At 44.7% G+C, this 17286-nt stretch overlaps 1 protein-coding gene across 1 annotated transcript; it reads left to right on the top strand.

Annotated features, from left to right (window-relative positions):
- The first annotated feature begins 6973 nt into the window (after positions 1 to 6973).
- LOC123483443 (polymeric immunoglobulin receptor-like) lies at positions 6974 to 12309 on the top strand. Its single transcript, XM_045213427.1, has 6 exons — positions 6974 to 7032; positions 9289 to 9296; positions 9524 to 9856; positions 11279 to 11707; positions 11875 to 11986; positions 12183 to 12309. The coding sequence occupies exons 1-6, from the start codon at positions 6974 to 6976 to the stop codon at positions 12283 to 12285; spliced, it is 1044 nt and encodes a 347-aa protein (XP_045069362.1). The 3' UTR covers positions 12286 to 12309.
- Positions 12310 to 17286: the final 4977 nt, after the last annotated feature.

Genomic DNA, 17286 nt, shown 5'->3' with positions numbered 1-17286 from the left:
ACGCTACGGTCACAAGACGCAGGCCTCCTAATTGTCCCTAGAATTTCTAAGCAAACAGCGGGAGGCAGGGCTTTCTCCTATAGATCTCCATTTTTATGGAACAGTCTGCCTACCCATGTGAGAGACGCAGACTCGGTCTCAACCTTTAAGTCTTTACTGAAGACTTATCTCTTCAGTAGGTCATATGATTGAGTGTAGTCTGGCCCAGGAGTGTGAAGGTGAACGGAAAGGCTGGAGCAACGAACAGCCCTTGCTGTCTCTGCCGGGCCGGTTCCCCTCTCTCACTGGGGTTCTCTGCCTCTAACCCTGTTGCAGGGGCTGAGTCACTGGCTTGCTGGTGCTCTTTCATGCCGTCCCTGGGAGGGTGCGTCACTTGAGTGGGTTGAGTTACTGACGTGATCTTCCTGTCTGGGTTGGCGCCCCCTTGGTTTGTGCTGTGGTGGAGACCTCTGTGGGCTATACTCGGCCTTGTCTCAGGATTGTAAGTTGGTGGTTGGGGATATCCCTCTAGTGGTGCGGGGCTGTGCTTTGGCGGAGTGGGTGGGGTTATATCCTTCCTGTTTGGCCCTGTCCGGGGTTTCTTCGGATGGGGCCACAGTGTCTCGGACCGCTCCTGTCTCAGCCTCCAGTATTTATGCTGCAGTAGTTTATGTGTCGGGGGCTGGGGTTAGTTGGTTATACCTGGAGTACTTCTCCTGTCTTATCCAGTGTCCTGTGTGAATTTAAGTATGCTCTCTCTAATTCTCTCGTTCTCTCTTTCTCTCTGAGAACCTGAGCCCTAGGACCATACGTCAGGACTACCGGGCATGATGACACCTTGCTGTCCCCAGTCCGCCTGGCCTTGCTGCTATTCCAGTTTCAACTGTTCTGCCTGCGGCTACGAAACCCCTACCTGTCCCAGACCTGCTGTTTTCAACTCTAAATGATCGGCTATGAAAAGCCAACTGAGAGACCTGAGCCCTAGGACCATACGTCGGGACTACCGGCCGTGGTGACTCCTTGCTGTCCCCAGTCCGCCTGGCCTTGCTGCTATTCCAGTTTAAACTGTTCTGCCTGCGGTTATGGAACCCCTACCTGTCCCAGACCTGCTGTTTTAAACTCTAATGATCGGCTATGAAAAGCCAACTGAGATTTATTCCTGATTATTATTTGACCATGCTTGTCACTTATGAACATTTTTGAACATCTTGGCATGGTTCTGTTATAATCTCCACCCGGCACAGCCAGAAGAGGACTGGCCACCCCTCATAGCCTGGTTCCTCTCTAGGTTTCTTCCTAGGTTTTGCCTTTCTAGTGAGTTTTTCCTAGCCACCGTGCTTCTACACCTGCATTACTAGCTGTTTGGGGTTTTAGGCTGGGTTTCTGTACAGCACTTCGAGATATTAGCTGATGTAAGAAGGGCTATATAAAATAAAATTGATTGATTGATTGATACACCAGGGTTGAATAGAGTTTGGGCTAGACCTTTGTCTCCTTGGTATCTTCTTGATTGATTACAGCATGAGGAGGTGAGGTTTGTGTAATTTAGGGCCTTGTCATGCAAGACAGGGGAGTGGGTGATTGGTTGGAGTAATAGTTCAGCCGTCCTCAGGGACAAAGGAAGTGGTCGGAGGAATAAAAGAGCAGGAAAACTGAAGAGGACTATATAAGATGGAGGGAGACCTTAAGGATGTGTGCCCCTCTGCAGACTGGTATCGGCTTTGTTGAAAACTTTAATGAAGTCATTTCTTGATGCAACACAAACTCTGTAAGACCTTATTTGTAATAAAGTATAGTGGTTATTTTCCACAACACACCCTGCTCTGTTTCACCTGTCTTGTGCTTGTCTCCATCCCCCTCCAGGTGTAGCCCATTTTCCCCAGTATCCCCAGTGCATTTCTACCTGTTTTCTGTTTGTCTGTTGCCAGTTTGTCTTGTTTCGTCAAGCCTACCAGCGTGTTTTTCCCGTACTTCTATTCTCTCTAGTCCCTGTTTTCTAGTTCTCCCGGTTCTGACCTATTCTACCTGTCCTGACTCCGAGCATGCCTGCTGTCCTGGACCTATCTGACCCTGACCTGGTTTACAAACCTCTGCCTGACCTGACCCTGAGCCTGCCTGCCGTTCTCTACCTTATTGACTCTGCCCTGGATTACTGACCTCTGCCTGCCCTTGACCTGTCGTTTGCCTGCCCACTGTTTTGTAATAAACATCTATGATTTGAACTGTTTGCATATGGGTCTTATCCTGATTCCTGATAGTACAAACTGGCTTACCCAGCAGACTCGGACAAGCTCTGCGACGCCGTCTCCTCCCACTGAGCCACCATTGCAAGACACGAGGAGTTACTTCACAACCTTATGGAAGGATTCCAGACCTTGGCTGAACGCCACGGCTGTGCTTTTCCATACATTGCCGGAGAAAGTCAGCAGATTGTCTATTAGGCAGCAGCCACTACTTTAATCCCCCCAGACTCTCAGCAACCCCGCCACCAGCGGCATTTCTTCCCAGCCTACCCCGGTGTCCCGAGAACCATGCTTACCTCCGGAGCGCTATGCTGGAGATTCTGGAACCTGCTAAGCTTTTCTCTCCCAGTACTCCCTCATCTTCTGTTCCGGTTGCCCTCGCACGTCCTCAATTTCCACCTCGCCTCCAAGGAATCCCGAAATCTCCAAAGTCTACACTTCCGAGTGAATCCGATGTCACCCGAGTTCTCTCAGAAATCACAGAGGGTTGCCGACTCGCCTATGCAACTTGGCAGAGCTAGATTGTCTCCTGCCGAATGGTTACACAGACTGAACACATAGGGCTGTCATTATATTTCTACCTGTCCTGTAAAAAGACCCGGCTCATCAGGAGGTATGAGTACACTGGTGGCCATTACGAAGAATGTCCAGTCTCCCATTACTCGTACCCCTCTCCATGCCATCTTGCTGTGCGGTGACCGGTCCAAATCTCTCCCGGTTCTCATTGACTCTGGGGCCGACAAGAGTTTTATGGACGCTACCCTGGTGTCAGAGTTGGGAATCCCCACTCAAACCCTCTCCATTCCCATGGACGTCGGAGCGCTGGATGAGCGTTCTATTGGCAGAGTCACCCACAACATGGTTCCTATCAACCTGCGAGTGTCAGGCAACCAACGCGAGACGATCCAGTTTCTACTTATCGAATCCCCTCAGGTACCCGTTGTGTTGGGGTTTTCATGGCTCCAAAGACACAATCCCCTTGTGGACTGGACTGTGGGTTCGATCAATGGTTGGACCGCATTCTGCCATGCTCAATGCCTGAAGTAGGCGCAGCATGCCCTGGGACGTCTTCCTGCAGACTTGGGTAAAGTCTCTGACCTTTTCGCCATTCCCATGGAATACCAGGACATCCGGGAGGTTTTCAGCAAGGCCCGTGCCACCTCACTTCCTCCGCTTCGGCCCTATGACTGCGTAATTGACCTTCTCCCGGGCACTGCACCGCCTCAGGGGTGGCTCTATTCCCTGTCGGGTCCGGAGACCAAGGCGACGGAAACGTACATTGAGGACTCCCTGGCTGCAGGGTGTATCCGTCATTCTGCCTCCCCCGCCGGCACAGGGTTTTTCTTTGTGGAGAAGAAGGACAAAACCTTGCGCCTGCGTATCGACTACCGGGGCCTGAATGACATCACGGTTAAAAACCGTTACCCACTTCACCTCATCGCCTCGGCTTTTGAGTCTCTCCAGGGGGCTACCATCTGGTAAGGATACGGGAAGGGGACGAGTGGAAGACATCCTTTAACACGGCTAGCAGGCACTACGAATACCTTGGTATGCCATTCAGACTGACCAACGCTCCTGCAGTGTTCCAGGCCCTGGTTTACAATGTTCTCCGTGACATGTTGAACCAGTTCGTGTTCGTCTACCTCAATGACATTCTCGTTTTTTCCCGCTTGGCTCAAGAACATGTCCTCCATGTTTTTCAGCACTCACCTCTCCCAAGGTCCCGATCACGTGGTCTCCAGCTGCAGACCGGGCGTTCTTGGACCTCAAGCACCGATTCACAACCGCCCCCATCCTAATCCATCCGGATCAGTCCCGGCAGTTCGTGTTGGAGGTCGACGCCTTGGACATCAGATTGGGGTCTGTCCTGTCCCAGCGTTCGGCCCAAGACCAAATGTTGCATCCCTGCACTTTCTTCTCCCATCGTCTCAACACCACTGAAAGGAATTACAACGCGGGTAACCGAGAACTCTTCACGGTTAAGATGGCGTTAGAGGAGTGGAGGCACTGGTTAGAGAGGAAGGAACACCCTTTCATAGTGTGGATGGATCACAAGAACCTGGAATATCTCCACACCGCCAAGCGCCTCAACTCCAGGCAATCTCGACAGGCCCTGCTATTCACTCGGTTCAACTTCACCATCTCATTCAGCCCGGGATCCAAGAATGTGAAGCCGGATGAGCTTTCACGCCTCTATAGCCCCTCTGCTACACCAATGGATCCTGAGACCGCCCTACCCTAACTCTTGTCTCGCGGCTGCATTCGTCACGGGTATAGAGTACCAGGTCCGTGAGGCGCAGTGTTCCCAGCCGGACCCTGGGGGAGGGGTCCGGTTACCCAGATGTTTGTCCCGGACTCTGCCTGTTCCCAGTTCTGGAATGGGCTCATCCCTCCCGACTGGCCAGCCATCCTGGCTCCCGTCGGACCCCTGACCTTTGTACGACTACCTTTTTGTGGCCCACCTTGGTTCATGACGTCTCCATGTTCATCACCGCCTGCACTGTGTGTACTCAGAATAAAATTCTAAGGCAAGCTCCGGCTGGCCTCCTTCAACCTCTTCCCGTTCCTCACCGCACCTGGTCCCATATATCCCTGGACTTCGTCAAGGGTCTCCCTCCATCAGATGGCAAAACCACTATCCTCACGTTGGTGGATAGGTTTTCCAAAGCCGCCCACTTCATTCCCCTTCCCAAGTCACCCTCAGCCAAGGAAATGGCCCAGCTCATGGTGCAGCCGTCTTCCGGATCCATGGACTTCCGGTGGTCTCCGATCGCGGTCCTCTGTTTTCGTTCTGGAAGGCGTTCTGCACCCTCATTGGGGCATCGGCCAGCCTGTCCTCCTGTTTTCACCCCCAATCTAACGGCCCAGTCGGAGGGAGCCAATCAGGATCTGGAGACGACTCTTCGTTGCCTCGTCTCTGCCAACCCCACCTCCTGGAGCCAGCAACTCTTGTGGGTGGAATACAGTGGGGGAAAAAGTATTTAGTCAGCCATCAATTGTGCAAGTTCTCCCACTTAAATAGATGAGAGAGGCCTGTAATTTTCATCATAGGTACACATCAACTATGACACACACAAATAAGAGAAAAAAAAATCCAGAAAATCACATTGTAGGATTTTTTATGAATTTATTTGCAAAATATGGTGGAAAATAAGTATTTGGTCAATAACAAAAGTTTCTCAATACTTTGTTACATACCCCTTTGTTGGCAATGACACAGGTCAAACGTTTTCTGTAAGTCTTCACAAGGTTTTCACACACTGTTGCTGGTATTTTGGCCCATTCCTCCATGCAGATCTCCTCTAGAGCAGTGATGTTTTGGGGCTGTCGCTGGGCAACACGGACTTTCAACTCAGACTTTCAACTGATTTTCTATGGGGTTGAGATCTGGAGACTGGCTAGGCCACTCCAGGACCTTGAAATGCTTCTTACGAAGCCACTCCTTCATTGCCCGGGCGGTGTGTTTGGGATCATTGTCATGCTGAAAGACGCAGCCACGTTTCATCTTCAATGCCCTTGCTGATGGAAGGAGGTTTTCACTCAAAATCTCACGATACATGGCTCCATTCATCTTTCCTTTACACGGATCAGTGGTCCTGGTCCCTTTGCAGAAAAACAGCCCCAAAGCATGATGTTTCCACCCCCATGCTTCAAAGTAGGTATGGTGTTCTTTGGATGCAACTCAGCATTCTTTGTCCTCCAAACACGACGAGTTGAGTTTTTACCAAAAAGTTCTATTTTGGTTTCATCTGACCATATGACATTCTCCCAATCCTCTTCTGGATCATCCAAATGCACTCTAGCAAACTTCAGATGGGCCTGGACATATACTGGCTTAAGCAGGGGACACGTCTGGCACTGCAGGATTTGAGTCCCTGGCGGCGTAGTGTGTTACTTATGGTAGGCTTTGTTACTTTGGTCCCAGCTCTCTGCAGGTCATTCACTAGGTCCCCCCGTGTGGTTCTGGGATTTTTGTTCACTGTTCTTGTGATCATTTTGACCCCACGGGGTGAGATCTTGCGTGGAGCCGCAGATCGAGGGAGATTATCAGTGGTCTTGTATGTCTTCCATTTCCTAAAAATTGCTCGCACAGTTGATTTCTTCAAACCAAGCTGCTTACCTATTGCAGATTCAGTCTTCCCAGCCTGGTGCAGGTCTACAATTGTGTTTCTGGTGTCCTTTGACAGCTCTTTGGTCTTGGCCATAGTGGAGTTTGGAGTGTGACTGTTTGAGGTTGTGGACAGTTGTCTTTTATACTGATAACAAGTTCAAACAGGTGCCATTAATACAGGTAACGAGTGGAGGACAGAGGAGCCTCTTAAAGAAGAAGTTACAGGTCTGTGAGAGCCAGAAATCTTGCTTGTTTGTAGGTGACCAAATACTTATTTTCCACCATAATTTGCAAATAAATTCATTACAAATCCTACAATGTGATTTTCTGGAGAAAAAAAATCTCAATTTGTCTGTCATAGTTGACGTGTACCTATGATGAAAATTACAGGCCTCTCTCATCTTTTTAAGTGGGAGAACTTGCACAATTGGTGGCTGACTAAATACATTCTTTCCCCACTGTATGCCCGCAACAACCTTCCCTGGTCAGTCACTGGTCTCTCGCCTTTCGGGTGTTCGATGGGATATCGGCCCCCGCTCTTCCCTGAGCAAGAGGACAAGGTCAGCATACCCTCGGCCCAGATGTCCATCCGCCACTGTCGCCGTACCTGGAAGAGAGCCCGGCATGCTCTTCTCCAGGTATGGACGACAGGCGGACCGCCATCGGACCCCGGCTCCCCATTGTCGTCTCGGGCAGAGGGTATGGCTGACCACTCGGGATCTGCCCCTCCGGGTGGAGTTCCGCAAACTTTCACCCCGTTATATCGGCCCTTTCCCCATCTCTAAGACTCTTAGCCCCTCACCCTCCGTATACATCCCTCTTTTCATGTATCAAGGATTAAACCTCTGTCTCACAGCCCTCTGTCTCCTCTTTCCAGTAAACTAAGGGACAACAACACTTAAGCTTCTACTTCCAGCTTATACAAACTATATACATTTTACGGACACAGTATATTTTACAATAGCTCTCTTTTGTTTGTTTTTAGTCCCATCCTTCAGCTACCCTCAACCCATCCTATCTATCTCTGAAGACCATCCAGTTTTGATTTATATTTGCTATATATTTTTCAACTCTGCTGTTTCATAAAGGTTCTGAACCTATATACAAAATCAGAACTGTTTGTGGTCGCCATTGAACATTCACGTGTCCTGGTCTCCGTCTGCCCAAAATGAATTATTAACCCGAGTGGAGAGTCAAAGGACAATTGTGGAGGGGTTCCCGGGGTTCAAACCAAATCTGTTAAAGTACAGGGCAGGGGAATTGATGAACAGTGGGGCATTTATCACATGTTACTGTTTAAGTACCTTAAGTTGGTTTCTGTAAACATTTACTTTGATTAATTTATGGCACCTTTTATTATGTTTTTTAGAATATTTTTAGCAATTTTGAATGTATAGTTTCTTTATTGAATTTGATTGTTTCCGTAGGAGGGGCTATGGCAATTTATAGGCTGGGGTAGAGCTCGTCCCGGACCTTGAGTCGCGGGCAGACCATGATAAGCAGATTCCACTAGCTTCCATAGCCACCGAGTCAGATTCCACAGCCACAAAGTCAACATTTTATTTAAGGTTAGGCATAAGGTTAGCAGTGTGGTTAGGTTAGGGTTAAGGTTAGGTTCAAAATATAATTTTAAGAACATCAATTGTAGAAATGGGTGGGGTTTATGACTTTGTGGCTATGGAAGCTAGTGACGACCATGAAATGCTGCATTCACGTGCTCATCAGAACTTCCTATTTCCTAGTTGTGGTGTCGGAAATACAACTTTGTTTCATTCATGTGCTTTTTAGTGATTTGGTCGGAACAATTCTTCAACTAATAAGAGTTTAGCTAGCATACTTAACATTGACAATATGGTCAAACTAGCTACATTATACATACTGATGAGGCTGTAGTGGTCAAAAACGTATTTGTTGTCATCCTTTGGTTGAAAAGGTTAAAAGGTCAGTGGTGAAACTTGACAACTTGACAACTCGGGCAGCAACATTTTCTCGGTTTCCCCTTGTAATTCCGACTTGGAGGGTTTTTCATGTGAAAATTCCCAGTCGGAACTAGGAATTTCAAAGAAATCCGACAGCACGTGAACGCGGCAATGATCCTTTAATGCAGAAGCATGTAACGTTTAGAGCCCAAGACATATGGGTATCGACTGAAAACCAAGTTGAAGTCTAGTCTCGTGTTTTTCAAAATTTGTAATTTTTTGGTGTGGTTTTCCTGTTTTTGTCCCGCACTGCAAATATTCCTCACTGGATTCTGGAACTCCAACAACCTTTTTGTCAAATAAACCAATGGTGACACCATACCAGCCGCTGCCAACCAACCCTACAGTTTAGCTAAGCAGTCTTTTATCAACATGTAATGCATTGAGTTAACCTGAAACCTGTAGTCTTGTGGTACAGCAGCTTCCTGAGCTACTGCTGATTCGCTACCTTACAGGACAATGTGGTTTGGAGCTGTGTCTATGACCAGGGTTCATTTCCTGGACAACGTTTATTGTTTCTATTTCTATTCCTTTCTAGTCTAATTCTTTTTAAGACAGAGAGGGTTCATATCTGGATTTTGGCAAAACACCTTAAAATCACATAGACTGGAAGTCTAATCATGGGTTTACTTTGAAGCTGATTTTTGGTCTGGTCTGTGGAGATATTGGTCTAACTTTATTGGGAACAAATACATCAAGTAAGTACATAAATAAAGAATTGAAATCAATTAATTGGAATAAATCAAATCATATCAATTGTAATGACTGATCCACAGAATGTATTGTTACCAGCCAATCAGGGGTATGTTCACTTTAACAGAAGCAGAATGAGGGGTACAGACAGTGATGTGTATAGGAGTCATTGTCTTTGGTGCCTCTGTCCTTGACACATACATTTGTGTACAGGTACTATAACACAGAAACACAAACCACACATGGCTCTTCATCTCTCCCTCCTCCTCCTCCTCTTCTCCAGACTCTCAGGTAAGGGTAAAATGTTTTTATGAAGTGAAAAAGTCTCATGCTTGAAGTCAGACAAAATATTAGCTAGCCTACATATTCAGCCCACACTCATCCCTGCCATACCAGCCATTTTGTACACTACTCACTCCGACTGTTGTCCTTGTCCACCTGAATGGGTAATTGGTAGACCACCTTCAGTTGACCGAAAGGACTGAGTCTAAATGTGTTTTCTGTTGCTGTGTCTGCAGGTACCCAGGCAGGGGAGTACGGTGTATCCACAGTGAGTAAGGTGTCTGTGAAGACAGGAAACTCCATCACCATCCCATGTCGCTATAATCTGAGATACATAGAATATGTCAAATACTGGTGTCAAGGAGATTACTGGAATTCTTGTTCTGCTCTAGTACGCACAGACCAACCAAAGATATCTGGGACGGTGTCAATCTCTGATGATGTCACCCGAAGAATCTTCTCTGTTACCATGACTGATCTGCAGCCAGAGGACTCTGGGTATTACTGGTGTGCTGTGGAGACTACAGGAAGAGATCAACATACATACTTGCACCTGTCAGTTACCACAGGTTAGCTCCCCATACCTCTCCTCAATCACACTGTTTTTTTATTTGTTCATTATGACACAGCTATGTAGCTATTGATTTGGGGAAGACTGTTTTAAGGCTCTAAATACAATGCATTTACATGGCTATACATATAGGCAGATACAATGTATGTATGGAGTGTGTTTTCATTGTGGGTTTACATTGTTATACTGTGGAGAACAGAAACACTTTATTATGAAGGGATTCTACATACGGACTTCATAACACATTCATAAGCCATGCATAATGAAATCAAAATCACAACCAAATGCTGATTTATTAATTATCTTTGAGACATTAAATTGAAATACTGTAGAATTCCATTCTTCCTATTGAAGACCGCTCCTTCTGAGGAGTACCAATATGGCGGACGGTGGCTTCAAAGCCTCTCATTGGCCAATACATAGCATCAGCAATCTAGTGTTTGTATGCACTGAGTGTACAAAACATTAGGAAAACCTTCCTAATATTGAGTTGCACCACATTTTGACCTCAAAACAGCCTCAATTCGTCAGGGCATGGACTCTACAAGGTGTCAAATGTGTTCCACAGAGATGCTGGCCCATGTTGATGTCAAAGATACGGCCGAGGCTGCCCCTCCTCCTCGTTCGGGCAGGCTTCGGCGGTCGTCGTCACCGCAGTACTAGCTGTCACCGATCGATGTTTCTGTGTCTCACTAGTTCTGTCTGTATTGTTCACACCTGTTACTCATTAGGCTTATTAGTTTCCCTATATTACCTCTGTTTTCCCTCCTGAGTGTGTGCGTGATTGTTCTTTGTTACGTCGTCTGTTGAGCTGTTGTTTTTGCTCTTCCCTGCGTGGAGGGTTTGCTATATTTACTTGGAGTCGAGTAAAGCCATTTATTCTCAGTTCTGTGTCCTGCGCCTGATTCCGTTTCCCCACTGCACCCAGACGCTGACAGTTGACTCCAATGCTTCCCACAGTTGTGTGAAGTTGGCTGCATATCCTTTGGGTGGTGGACCATTCTTGATACACATGGGAAACGGTTGAGCGTGAAAAACCCAGCAGCGTTGCAGTTCTTGACACACTCAAACCGGTGCGCCTGGCACGTACTACCATACCCCGTTCAAAGGCACTTAAATATTTGTTATTGCCCATTCACCCTCTTAATGGCATACATACACAATCCATGTCTCAATTTGCTCAAGGCTTAAAAATCCTTCTTTAACCTGTCTCTTTTCCTTCATCTACACTGATTGAAGCGGATTTAACAAGTGACATTAATAAAGGATACTAGCTTTCACCTGGATTCACCTGGTCAGTCTATGTCATGGAGAGAGCAGGTGTTCTTAATGTTTTGTACACTCAGTGTACATCATTGTCTATGAAATGACATGCGTTGCTTCTCCCTTGGTGAATTTGTGTCTGTACCTCTGTGTTCAGGTACTCCAGGACTCTATGTGGACCAACAGGAGGTGACTGGAGTTGAAGGAGGGAGTGTCACTGTCTGTTGTCACTATAGTAACACTGTGGCTAAGAAGTGGTTGTGGTGTAAGATGGGTATCTACTATGTCCCCTTGGTGGGAAGATATTCAGGTCTTTTAGATGGAACATCAGTGACATCACAGCAGACCATTGATAACAACAACAGACACATTTTAACAGTGACTCTGAATGGATTGAATATGGGGGATACTGGCTGGTACTGGTGTTCCACAGGTGACCTACAGATGCCTGTTCACATCACTGTCAATCAACTGACCACAACACAGAGTATCACACCTGCCTCCACCACCACCCCTACCCCCACTTCCACCATCACCATCTCCACTGTCGATCAACTGACCACAACGCAGACTGACACCATCATCAGTAAGTAATGAGAGACCAGTTTTAACCAAATATAGTGAAATTAGTCTTTCAAATTCACAGAATTCAACTTAAGTCATTTTGCAAACATGATACATTGATATATCACGCTGAAATTGTGTCACTTAAACACTAATAAATGAAATACAGAAATTGTTGAACCTTGACAGAAAAGCTGACCCCTCAAGACATCTCTCTGACCTCACCCACAACTGTAGTTCCTGCTGTGTCCTCTTCCACCTCTCAGGCCCCAGTCAACAACACACACGATGGAGCCCAAGGGTAGGTGAACACTACCACCTCTTTAGTCGGTACTCAATAAGCAAAAAGGTCATTTATTTTAATTATTGGTTGAATAAATTGTGTTGTTTTAAAATAAAAAAATAAATGCCTTCTGTATGCCTCAGTCTTCAACTAACACTGTCTGGTTGCAATTTGCATAGTGTCATGTCCTCAAAGCAATGTTGTTCTTCTACAGATGGGAAAGAACACTCTTCTACCTTCCGAAAACTGTTAATGCAGTGCTCTTCCTCCTGTGCACCATCATTGCTGTGGTGAAGTTCATGGCAAACCGACTCTGAGGTCAAACAGGATGAGTAGAAACTAGATTTATTTAGCATTTGCACATTTTTCATTGGATATGTCTTCACCTTCTTCACCTTCTTCTCCTTCTCTAGCTTTATTGGTATATTTAAATTCTTTGCTAATAAACATTTTTTACTCTTCTCAAGATCATCTGTTACGAAATTCGGTGAAATTACAGTGCCTTCGGAAAGTATTCAGACCCCTTTACTTTTTCCACATTTTGTTACGTTACAGCCTTATTCTAAAATTGATTAAATAAATAAAAATCCTCAACAATCTACACACAATACCCCATAATGTTTTTTAGAAATGTTTGCTAATTTATAAAAAATGAAAACCAGAAATACCTAATTTACATACGTATTCTGACCCTTTGATATGAGACTCGAAATTGAGCTCATGTGCATCCTGTTTCCATTGATCATCCTTGAGATGGTTCTACAACTTCATTGGAGTCCACCTGTGGTAAATCAAATAAAGAATAATATGGTCAATTCAATTGATTGGACATGATTTGGAAAGTCACACACCTGTCTATATAAGGTCCCACAGTTGACAGTGCATGGAGGTCCATAGAGCTCGGAGAGAGGATTGTGACGAGGCACAGATCTGGGGAAGGGTACCAAAATATTTCTGCAGCATTGAAGGTCCCCAAGAACACAGTGGCCTCTATCATTCTTAAGTGGATGAAGTTTGGAACCCCCAAGACGGTCACCAAGGGTCTTGGTCAGGGAGGTGACCAATAACCCAAAGGTCACTCTGACAGAGCTCTTGAGTTTCTCTGTGGAGATGGGAGAACCTTCCAGAAGGACAAGCATCTCTCCAGCACTCCACCAATCTTAGCCTTTATGGTAGAGTGGCCAGACGGAAGCTACTCCTCAGTAAAAGGCACATGACAACCCTCTTGGAATTTGCCAAAAGGCACCTAAAGACTCTCAGACCATGAGAAACAAGATTCTCTGGTCTGATGAAACCAAGATTGAATTCTTTGGCCTGAATGCCAAGCGTCACATCAGTAGGAAACCTGGCACCATCCCTACGGTGAAGCACGGTAGTGGCAGCGCCATGCTGTGGGGATGTCTTTCAACGGCAGGGACTGGGAGACTAGTCAGGATCGAGGTAAAGATGAACAGAGCAAAGTACAGAGAAATCCTTGATGAAAACCTGCTCCAGAGTGTTTAGGACCTCAGACTGGGGCGAAGGTTCACCTTCCAACAGGACAACGGCCCTAAGCACACAGCCAAGACAACGCAGGAGTGGCTTCGGGACAAGTCTCTGAATTTCCTTGAGTGGCCCTGCCTTGGCCCGGACTTGAACCTGATCGAACATCTCTGTAGCGATCTGAAAATTGCTTTGCAGCAATGCTCCCCATCCAACCTGACAGAGCTTGGGAGGATCTGCAGAGAAGAATGGGAGAAACTCCCCAAATACAGGTGTGCCAAGCTTTTAGCGTCATACCCAAGAAGACTTGAGGCTGTGTAGTGTATTGACAATATGATGGTGTTAAATGTTGTTTAAATGGAACTGAAAGAAGGTTGATTGTTGCTATCAAGAGGGAAGGTTTTAGCGTGACGTCATATATGACAGACAGGAAGTGGGTTGTAAGATACGGGGATTGAACAGTAGAGGGAGCCATTCAACTCTTGGAAGGCTATATAAAGGGGGGAGCAACGACGGAGAGTTAGAATGCAGTAAGATTTATTTGGGTCTGGTTCTCCGGACATCGCGTCTGTACTTAGGCTGTAACCTTGTGGTCTTAATAAAAGTCTCTAAACCAACGATACAGCGTAAGGGATTCTTTGATCGACAGCAATACCCACCAGCATTCGACACTACACCACAAATGGAGGTCCTACCGAGATTCTGATTGCATTGTGCTGTTTCCTGCCTGAGACGCGAGGTGACTACTGTCCAAGCCGGTTAAAGGTGAGATTACTCACAAACTTTGGGCATTAGTGATTTCGTTGATTGGGGAGAGGGCAGTGAAGGTGTACAGATTAAAAATACTGGGATCGTTGTTGATGTGGGGTATTGCGGTCGATTCACGGGTCTTTAAAAATATTCTAAAATTTATATTTCATTGGTAACTGGTGGCAATGACAAATTTAGAGCAAAAGGAACGGTAGAGAGTTATATTTCATTGGTAACTATAGACAATGATGGGGTTATTTCATTGGTAACGTTGGACAATGATGGAGTTATATTTCATTGGTAACTATAGACAATGATGGGGTTATTTCATTGGTAACGTTGGACAATGATGGAGTTATATTTCATTGGTAACTATAGACAATGATGGGGTTATTTCATTGGTAACGTTGGACAATGATGGAGTTATATTTCATTGGTAACTATAGACAATGATGGGGTTATTTCATTGGTAACGTTGGACAATGATGGAGTTATATTTCATTGGTAACTATAGACAATGAGGATTTAGTAGAGGGAAAATGATTAAGTTATATTTCATTGGTAACTATGTGCAAGGATATGGTTATGGTTATATGTTAAGGGAAGCGCAGGATGTGGGATTGTGTATTAGGCCGCAGTTAGCTAGAGGCTAAGGCTGGATTGTTTTGGCCACGTGGTGCCTCGTGGCTAATGCTTGATTGTTTCAGGTCACGTGGTACATCGTTGCTAAGGCTAATTTTGTAAGGCTAAAGTGTGAATCATGCTACATTCTACATGGTGGCTGAGGTGGATGCTAAATGCTAATGCTAATTGTGTTGTGTGCTACATGCTAACGTATCCTTGGAGGTCCACGGCGATGGATTCAAGCCTCTTAAATTTGTTTGCATTTGCGTGGAATTCAGAGTTCTGCGCAAATGTAAGGTTTGTTGTGTAATTGTCTGATTGGAAGTATAAAACGGAGAAACTGAGGTAGAATGCTGGCGTTCTATTGGGCGTTTTATTGTGTGGTAAGCATGGGCTTGATTTGGATGTGCGCATGCGCGTGATTTTACAGGGCTAAAACTACGACATGTGGCCGTGCTGAGCCTACAAAACAAAATGGTGGCTTTGGGGTTTCTTTTCAGGGGTTTAATGGCTACCGGAAAAGAAAGGTTAACACGACTCTTTTCAAATCGTTAAAGTAACTGTTATGTGAACGTTAAACTATTTGTAGAGATGTAGTAAATTTATAAATTGAATATATGTTGACGAAGTATAATGCATTGATTTGAATGACGGATTAAAATAAAATTAAAATGTTTTGAGCGATCTATTTATTCTTGGGGTCAGGTTTTAAAATGTTTTGAGCGATTTATTTCTTCCTGGGTTCGGTGTGGTAGCAGAATATATATATATATTGAATGTGAATAAATGCTTGTCTGTATTGTTTTCTTCCCTTGTTATATGAGGCTATAGAACGGAGCAAAGGAGAGAGAGGGGGGCTAACGTGTGCGTGGCGTGACGTGACAAGGTGTGACGCAGGCAGAGGATCATTCAAAATCAGGCTAGTACTTTTTTGTCTACGAAATCTTTCCATAGGATGTTGGATGTAATGACACTTTCTTAGACGCTTGGCAACGGACTGATCAGTGAATAAAATTTGCAGTTTGGGGTCTCTGTGCATTACTGGGCCTGACTGGGGGATTCGGTTGGAAAGCAGGTACTGACATTATTCTGTGATATTGAAATATTTGGCTTCATATTAAACAATGGTTTATATTGGTGTGGTATTGTTGTAGATTGGAAGTCCTTTATGCTGTGATATTAAAATACTTGGGTTCATATTAAACAATGGTTTATATTGGTGTGGTATGGTTGTAGATTGGAAGTCTGTTATTCTGTGATATTAAAATACTTGGGTGCATATTAAACAATGGAATTTATTGGGGTGATAGTGTTGTAGATTAGAAGTCCATGTTGTTTGGATTGCTGTGGAGTTGACTACTGGTATTCACTTTTCGGAGGGGTTAAGGTAAGTGGGTCATTAATTAATTAATTGGTAAAATAGGTGTAGAAATACAAATGTGTCTTAATGATTCATAATTATTCATGGTTGTTAATTAAAATTTTTATTGAATAAATTAATTGATTTTTTAGGGGGCTTTAATTTTTTTTTTGAATAATTTTTTTAAATTAATTTTTATTTGATTAAATTTTTAATATTCAATTTTTTTTTAATATTCATATTTTTCAACAAAAAAAAAAAAAGAAAAAAAAAACTTTCATAATTTTTTGGTTGTTTAGTTTTTCATATTTAAAAAAAAATAAAAATAAAAAAATAATAATAATAATATTATTCTCTCGGGTTGTTTAGGTTATATTCATAATTAAAGGGGGGAAAGCCATAGGCTATATAGCCTAAAATAAATTCAGTTCACAATAAAGGAAGATAAAAGAGGACTTACAATGGGGAGAAAGGATAGCAAGGCTATGAAAGTTATTACACCGGTTAATATAGTGGAACATAGTAATCCTTTAGTTAAGGGTATTGCGAGATTATCCGGCAAATGGAACAAACGTTGGCCTGACATTGAACAACCCTGGCCAGAGGAAGGGACTCTTAATCCGGATGTTATCAACATCATGAAAGTACTTCTGTCAATTTACAAGGCAGATCAGAAGAAGGGAAAATCAAAGGAACGACGTAAAGAGAAGAGACAAAGGGAGCTGGGTGTTCTTAAATTGTTTGAAGAGGAAGGACAACGACTGATGAAAGATACCAACGACAAGGGAAGTAAAGGTAGGGAGAAAAGGCTAAAGGAAGAGACGTCGACAGAGAAACTGAGGGTAGAGGTTGGTATACCTTTCTCACATACGGATTCGGCGAGAAGACCCCCACCGTATGAGAAGGAAGTCGAGCTTAGGGATGCTTATCCTCAGCTTCCAGTAATTCTCCAGCAGGGGGATTATTACATCAGAGATGAAGATGAACAAATTATAGAGAGAGGACAAGCAGAAACGACCGTAAAAATGCATCCAAGCTCCAAAGGTGAAAAGAAAACGAGAAGTCTGAAAACTAAGGGTGGTATGAGGTTAAGTAGGATGGA

Source organism: Coregonus clupeaformis, unplaced genomic scaffold (assembly GCF_020615455.1).
Source record: "Coregonus clupeaformis isolate EN_2021a unplaced genomic scaffold, ASM2061545v1 scaf0111, whole genome shotgun sequence".
NCBI classification, from domain to species: domain Eukaryota; kingdom Metazoa; phylum Chordata; class Actinopteri; order Salmoniformes; family Salmonidae; genus Coregonus; species Coregonus clupeaformis.
The sequence above is the reverse complement of the archived record's forward strand: the minus strand, read 5'-3'. Positions and strand labels throughout refer to the sequence as shown.

What these genes read in the sequence shown, in the direction of transcription:
- LOC123483443 (XM_045213427.1), top strand. Translation starts at nt 6,974, where the DNA reads ATGGACGACAGGCGGACCGCCATCGGACCCCGGCTCCCCATTGTCGTC. An exon ending in GCACCTGTCAGTTACCACAG is followed by an intron (nt 9,857 to 11,278) that starts GTTAGCTCCCCA and finishes CTCTGTGTTCAG; the next exon opens with GTACTCCAGGACTCTATGTG. An exon ending in GCAGACTGACACCATCATCA is followed by an intron (nt 11,708 to 11,874) that starts GTAAGTAATGAG and finishes GAACCTTGACAG; the next exon opens with AAAAGCTGACCCCTCAAGAC.